This window comes from Ursus maritimus, unplaced genomic scaffold (genome assembly GCF_017311325.1).
Source record: "Ursus maritimus isolate PB19 unplaced genomic scaffold, ASM1731132v1 scaffold_2, whole genome shotgun sequence".
NCBI lineage: Eukaryota > Metazoa > Chordata > Mammalia > Carnivora > Ursidae > Ursus > Ursus maritimus.
In genome coordinates this window covers 22718364-22726455 of record NW_024424452.1, presented here as the reverse complement: position 1 = coordinate 22726455, position 8092 = coordinate 22718364, and the positions used below count along the sequence as shown (strand labels likewise).

Here is an 8092-nt window from a genome sequence, read left to right as displayed (position 1 = left end):
GATGATTCTGACATTGGAACGTTTCATTGAGTCAGTAATCTCCCGTAACCTACATTCATGAGAATGGATTTTTTTGAGTCCAGATTCTATTTTAGCTTTCTCTTCTACTAACCCATCCTCCAATTCACTGATACGTTCTTCTGCCTCATTCACCCTGGCCGTCAGAGCCTCTAGTTTTGACTGCATTTGGCTCATAGAATTTTTAATTTCTGCCAGATTCGCTCTCATTTCCGCCCTTAGAGATTCTATATTCTCATTAAGATTTTTGTTAATACTTTTTTCAAGTCTACACATCATCTTGACCATTGTTACTCTGAATTCCATTTCTGATAATTTGGTTATATCCATATCCATTAGTTCTGTGCTAGAGACCACAGACTCATTGTCTTTTCTTTGCTGGGGGGGATTTCTCCTTCTTGTCATTCTGATGAGGAGAGGTTGCAGGGTTGTCCAGAGCCCAATTTATTGACCAGGACCCAGGCCATGTGCCCTTGTTTTATAGGGACCTTAGGGATGTGGGCTTCGTGATTTTTCAGCCTGCCTTCTGGGGGAGGGGCCTGCCGCGCCGATACTCAGGCAATCCTTTGGGTAGAGTCTCCGTGTCCCCTGCGAGGGGGGATGGGGGTGGGCACACTGTGAGCCAGTATTTCCAGGCTTTTGTTCTCTGGCGGCTTTCCCTGGTGGTTTGCTGTGCCTCTTCTGAGAGTCAGAGCTCAGTGGCCGAATCTCAGCCTCTGTCTCAGAACAGAGGGGTCGCAGACTGTTCACTGATGTTCTGGCCACTTTAACTCTGTTTCTGTCGGTGCTGCTCAACCCTACAGTGTCCTGGGATGTGCACCCCACACCCGGCATCCCAGACCTCACTTCCAGGGCTGGCGCGTCTCTGTCCTTTTTGTTTCTAACACCGCCAGCTGCCAGCCGCCCCCGCGCACTCTGGAGCTCCGGGTCTCAGTCTGGTTCCAGCGAGCACACCGGAGCTCCGGTTTTGAGTCTTGTTGTGCGTTCCCTGGCTCACGGTCTCAGTCTGCTCTTTCGTGGGTGCTGGTCTGCACGCGAGTCCGCCCACTCCCCCATGCAGGTGGCTACCGCTTCCCGGGCCCGAACGCGGCGGCTCTCTCCCCCTTCCGTTTATCTTCCAATATTTGTGCGTGGTTTCACAGCTCCCTGCTTCGTACCTCAATACTCAGCGCTGGAGATGTTCATTTGTAGGGATCCAGATGTATCTTCCTGCGTCTCAGGCTGATTCTGTGGATGTTCAGGCTTGTCTGGTACCTATCCAACTCGACTCAGGGGACTGGCTGAAAAATCAGTAGGGGTAGGGGTCCCCTACTCCCCCGCCATCTTCTGAATTTGTACTTTAAAACATTCCTGCAGAGAAAAATCCAGGGCCAGATGGCTTCACTGATTAATTCTACCAGATGTTTAGTGGGGAAAAAAATACACAAACTCTTTTTTGAAAATATGAGAAAAGGAACTATTCTTCAATTCGTTTTATCAGGCCAGTATTACCCTGTTACCAAAATCAGTTAAGTACATCATAAAAATAGTCTCATTATACAATAATCTTTAACATGAGGGATTGTACTGAGAACATTCAAAAGGAAGTTTGAAAATGACCTTAAAATATGTGAAGAGTTGTCATAGGAAAAGGGGTCAGATTGAACTGAGAGCTTAAGAGTAGAACAAACAATCAACATTAGGTAAAGTTAGATGAAAATGGAATTCAGCCTAAAATGTGGAGAAAATTTGGAAGATGGAGAGTTTTTAGTTTACCATCTCTGAGGGTAATCACACATAGGCTTTTGATAGTCCCTCATTGGGAATTAGAGAGGTTTTTATAAGAAGTAAATGGGTTTTTGGAGATCTTTGTAACCTAAAATAATATTAACTCATTCTTCTAAAATTATTTGTTAGAATCATGATGTAATTACACTACAATTAGCAAAACTTCCACACAACTGCCTAGCTGGTAAATCTTTCTCAGTGTCCAGCTTCTACTTCACTAAATCCATTTTTTGTTATTTATAACTACTGTAATTTGATATAGGAATTTTCCATTTGATATAGGAATATGTGAACAAATTAACTTTTATTCCGTAGCTATAGTCCTTAATACTTACAAAAAGTAAATTGGTATTTTTTTAGGACAACGAAAGATCAACTTACAGTGGGGACAAATTTGCTAAAGTAAATATCTCTTCTTTATTTCTGTTTATTTCACTGTAAGTATCACAGTGAAGAATAATCTACTAAACATTTTTCCCATGGCTAACCAACAGTATTTAAAAATACATCTAACAAAAATCCCAAACAACCTAATTCAGAAATGGACAAAGGAATTGAATAGACATTTCTCCAAAGAAGACATACAAATAGCCAACAAGCACATGAAAAGATGTGCAACATCACTAGTCATTAGGAAAACGCAAATAAAAAGCACAAGAATTAACAAATGCTGGAAAGGATGTGAAGAAAGTGCAAGCCTGTACACTGTTATTGGAAATGTAAAATGGTGCATCTGCTATGGAAAACACTATGACAGCACATTAAAAAGTTAAACATAGAGGGGCACCTTGGTGGCTCAGTCAGAAGTGGCTGACTTGATTTTGGCTCAGGTCATGATCACAGGGTCCTGGGATGAGCCCTGCATAGGGCTCCCGACTTAGCAGGGAGTCTGTTTCTGTCCCTCTCCCTCTGCCCCTCACCCCTGCTCACTCTTCTCTGTCTCTCACATAAATAAAATCTTTTTAAAAACTTAAACATAGAATTACCATATGATTTGGCAATTCCGCTTCTAGGTATATACCCACAATAATTGAAAGTAGGAACTCGAACAGGTGTTTGTATACCAATGCTCATAACAGCATTATTCACAAAATCCAAAAGATAAAAACAACCCAAATGTCCCACAAATAAATGGATAAATCACATGTTGTGTTATTCATACAATGATTATTATTCAGCCTTAAAAAGGAATGAATTCTTACACATGCTACAACATGGTTGAATCTAGAAAGAATTATGCTAAGTGAAATAAGTCAGACACAAAAGGATTCCATTTTATATGAAGCACATACAGTAGGAAAACTCATATTGACATAATGTAAAAGTGAAGCTGAAAAAAGGAAGGAAAAGAGAATTACTGTTTAATGGGTGCAGAGTTTTAGTTTAGGATCTTAAAATAGTTCTGGAAATGGATGGTGGCAATGGTTGTGAATGTGCTTAATGCTGCTTGAATTGATGAAATAATAAATGTAATGTTTCTTACATTTTACCACAATAAAAAAGCTTTTAAGAAAACAATAGGGAAGAATATATTTGGAAATAAAATTAAGTATTAAATGAAAGTGTTCACATATTTTAAAAATTCAACTTACTAGAAAATAAAATGAACAACAAAAAAGAAAGTGTATCTAGAACTAGTGCTAGTTCATTCTTCTCCTCTTCCTCTCCTTTCAGGTTTGAAGCTCTCATTAATGACCTGGAAAATAAACAAAAAGAGCTGGGTATTGCCAACTTTGGTGCTTCAATCACTACCATGGAAGAAGTCTTCATTAAGTGAGTAATAATGACCCTTAAAAAGAAACAACAACTAACTTCCACCCTTAAAATGTCAATTGGAGAGCAAAGCCTACCCTTTTTGTATTGGAATGAAATAATCACAGTAAACGGATTTTTTCAAATATATTAATATTTTATGTTAATTCATTTCCATATATTCAGCTGAGAGTATGTAAAGATTTTGGGCTTCGGCCTTGATACCTGTGTCTTTGTGGTAGATAATTTAGGAGTTAGTCAAGAAAAAGAAAGAATTGGGGCGCCTGGGTGGCACAGCGGTTAAGTGTCTGCCTTCGGCTCAGGGCATGATCCTGGCGTTATGGGATCGAGCCCCACATCAGGCTCCTCTGCTATGATCCTGCTTCTTCCTCTCCCACTCCCCCTGCTTGTGTTCCCTCTCTCGCTTGCTGTCTCTATCTCTGTCGAATAAATAAATAAAATCTTTAAAAAAAAGAAAAAGAAAAAGAATTAATATCTATGTCATCATAGGAAAAGTTCTAGTTCTAACTTGGAGTCTATAATAGAAATCACTTAAAATTTTTAACCTAACCATGTTTTCATAGTTTGTTTAATTGATGCATGGTTTGTTTTGTTTCTTGCACTGTAAAAAAGTCCAAAATGAAAATGTCCAGGGAGTTCAGGCTGTCAGTAGGCAAAATAAGCTGATTATCTTTCAAAAGAGTTCACAAAATGTCCTTTTTCTGATAAGGTTATGACAGAGCTAGGTCTAAACTTCATTCTCTCAGACTCAGTGTTTTAATATTGTCCATGTCTCAGGGTTGACTTGGTGTAATTTACTCACATGAAGTAGGTTTGCAGAAGACTGATATATATAAGTTAAAATGCCACTTAATTTATGATAAACAACTTGTAATAGGCATAATTCATAATAAGAAATTGCCTCTTGGCTTTTCAATCAAATGTTCTATTGTCTGTCTCTAGGCAAGCTACAGAGGGAGCAAAATTATAATGAGGAACTTCCTTTGTGAATACAACTAGAACAAGCTCTATAAGCGCAGAGAACAAGTCTGTTTTGTTCATTGACTATACTTGGGGCCATAAATAGTGTCACATAATAGATACTCAAAAAGGTTCTTGGATGAATAAATGAATGAACTGATACTATTTAAAGTCATTATCTGCACAATAGTTGCTTTACCTGCCACTGGGAGTTACCTGCCACTGGGAATTAGTTCAAAACCTTAGACCAACACCATGGTATCTGGGTTATCTTTCTATTCAGGGCTTCTGCCTATTATTTTCTTTCAAAATCTTTATTTAAATTTTAGTTAGTTAACATACAGTGCAATATTTGTTTCTGGAATAGAATTCAGTGGTTCATCACTTACATACAACACCCAGTGCTTATGACAAGTGCCCTCTTTAAAACCCAGCACCCATCTAGCCCGTGCCCCACCTACCTCCCTCTGTCAGCCCCCAGTTTGTTCTCTATCCTTAAGAGTCTCTTATGGTTTGTTTCCCTCTCTCTTTTTCCTTTCCCCTCCTCCTCCCATATGTAGATTGCTCTGGGCAACATAGACATTTTCACAACATTTATTCTTCCAATCTGTGAGCATGAAAAGTTTTTTCATCTTTTTGTGTCTTCCTCCATTTCTTTCCTAAGTGTTCTGTAGTTTCTAGAGTATACATCCTTCACCTCTTTGGTTAGGTTTATTCCTAGATATCTTATGGGTTTTGGTGCTATTGTGAATGGAATCTATTCCCTCCCTGACTTCTCTTTCTTCAGTCTCATTGTTTGTGTATAGAAATGCAAGTGATTTCCCAGCATTGATTTTGTATCCCGCCACATTACTGAATTGTTCTATGAGTTCTAGTACTTTGGGGGTGGAGTCTTTTGGATTTTCCATATAGAGTATCATGTAATCTGAGAAGAGAAACAGTTTGACTTCTTCTTTGCCAATTTGGATACATTTTATCCCTTTTTGTTGTCTGATTGCTGTTGCAAGGACTTCTAGTACTATGTTTAATAATAGTGGCTCCTGTTCCTGATCTTAAGGGAAAGGCTTTCAGCTTTTCCCCATTGAGAATGATATTCGCTGTAGGCTTTTCATAGATGGTTTTTATGAAATTGAGGAGTGTACCCTCTATCCCTACACTCTGAAGGGTTTTAATCAGGAAAGGATGCTGTATTTTGTCAAATGCTTTTTCTGCATCAATTGAGAGGATCATATGGTTCTTAACTCTTTTCTTGTTGATGTGATCTATCACACTGATAGATTTGCGAATGTTGAACCACCCTTGCATCCCAGGGATGAATCCCACTTGGTCGTGATGGATACTCCTTTTAATGTACTGTTGGATCCTATTACCTAGGATCTTGTTCACAATTTTGGCGTCCATATTCATCAGGGATATCGGTCTGTAATTCTCCTTTTTGATGGGGTCTTTGCCTGGTTTGGGGATCAAGGTAATACTGGCCTCATAGAATGAGTTTGGTAGTTTTCCTTCTGTTTCTATTTTTTGAAACAGCTTCAGGAGAATAGGTATTATTTCTTCTTTGAATGTTTGGTAGAATTCTCTGGGGAATCCGTCAGGCCCTGGACTCATTTTTTTGAAAGATTTTTGATCACTGCTTTGATCTCTTCATAATAAATTGGTCTGTTTAATCAATTTCTTCTTGTTTCAGACTTGGTAGTTTATAGGTTTCCAAGAAGGCATCCATTTCTTCCAGAGTGTTTAACTTACTGGCATATAGTTGTTGATAATAGTTTCTAATGATTCTTCCTATTTCTTTGGTGTTGGTCGTGATCTCGCCCCTTTCATTCATAATTTTATTAATTTGGGTCCTTTCTCTATTCTTTTGTATAAGTCAGGCCAGTGGCTTATTGATCTCATTTATTCTTTCAAAGAACCAGCTTCTAGTTCTGTTGATCTGCTCTACTGTGCTCCTGGTTTCTAATTCATTGATCTCTGCTCTAATCTTGATCAACTACCTTCTCGTGCGTGGGTTAGGCCTGTTCTTCTGTTGCTGTTCCAGCTTCTTGAGGTGAGAATATAAAAACTGCATTTTAGATTTTTCTAATCTTTTGAGTGAGGCTTGGATGGCTATGTATTTTTCCCCTTAGGACTGCCTTTGCAGTGTCCCATAGGTTTTGGACCGATATGTTTACGTTCTCATTGGTTTCCATGAATTGCTTAAGCTCATCTTTAATTACCTGGTTTACCCAATCATTCTTAAGCAGGATGGTTCTTAGTTTCCAAGTGTTTGAGTTTTTTCCAAATTGTTCCTTGTGATTGAGTTCCAGTTTCAAAGTATTGTGGTCTGAGAATATGCAGGGAATAATCTCAGTCTTTCGGTATCGGTTGAGACCTGTTTTGTGACCCAGTATATGGTCTACTCTGGAGAACGTTCCATGTGCATTCGAAAAGAATGAGTATTCTGTTGTTCTGGGGTGTAGTGTTCTGTATATATCCATAAGGTCCATCTGGTCTAGTATGTCATTCAAAGCTCTTGTTTCTTTGTTAATTTTCTGCTTAGGTGATCTTTCTATTGCTGAGAGCAGAGTGTTGAGGTCCCCTACTATTTTTTTTATTTTAATGTTTTTTTATTATATTATGTTAGTCACCATACAGTACATCCCTGGTTTCCGATGTACCGCTTGATGCTTCATTAGTTGCGTAAAACACCCAGTGCACCATGCAACACGTGCCCTCCTCACTACCCATCACCAGTCCATCCATTCCCCCACCCCCCTCCCCTCTGTAGCCCTCAGTTTGTTTCTGAGTCCATAGTCTCTCATGCTTCATTTCCCCTTCTGATTACCCCCCCTTTCTTTATCCCTTTCTTCCCCTACTGATCTTCCTAGTTCTTATGTTCCATAGATGAGAGAAATCATATGATAATTGTCTCTCTCTGAGGTCCCCTACTATTAATGTATTATTATCTATATGTCTCTTTATTCTGGTTAAGAGTTGGCTTGTGTATCTTGCTGCTCCCCTGTTGGGGGCATAGATATTTATAATTGTCACATCCACTTGTTGGATACATCCTTTAAGAATAATATAGTGTCTTTCTGTATCTCTAACTGTAGTCTTTAGTTTAAAATCTAATCTGTCTGATATGAGAATTGCTACCCCAGATTTCTTTTGAGGTCCATTGGCATGAAAAATGGTTCTCCATCCCTTCACTTTCAGTCTGGATGTATCTTTAGGTTCAAAATGAGTCTCTTGTAGACAGTGAACGGATGGGTCCTTTTTTTTTTATCCAATCTGCAACCGTGTGGAATTTTATGGGAGCATTTAGGCCATTTACATTGAGACTGAATATTGAGAGATATGATTTTAATGATGTCATGTTGCATGTAACGTCTTTGTTTCTAAGATGGTTACTTTCTGTTCTGTATTCACTCTTGGGGCCTTTTTACTTTTATAGAACCCCCCTTAATATCTCCTGTAGGGCTGGTTTCGTGGTTACAAAATTGGTCAGTGACTGGCGATTCTGGAAGGTCTTTATCTCTCCATCAATTCTGAATGACAGCCTTGCTGGATAAAGGATCGTTGGCTGCATGTTCTT

The 8092-nt window shown here is 39.0% G+C and overlaps 1 protein-coding gene across 1 annotated transcript in view; it reads left to right on the top strand.

The window, feature by feature from the left end:
* The window catches only part of LOC103668882 (ATP-binding cassette sub-family A member 3-like), a 160587-nt gene that overhangs the window by 74880 nt on the left and 77615 nt on the right, over positions 1–8092 (top strand). Inside the window, exon 14 of the mRNA XM_008697189.2 lies at positions 3460–3558. Coding sequence (XP_008695411.2) covers positions 3460–3558 — 99 coding nt within the window. The remainder of the gene's footprint in view (positions 1–3459; positions 3559–8092) is intronic.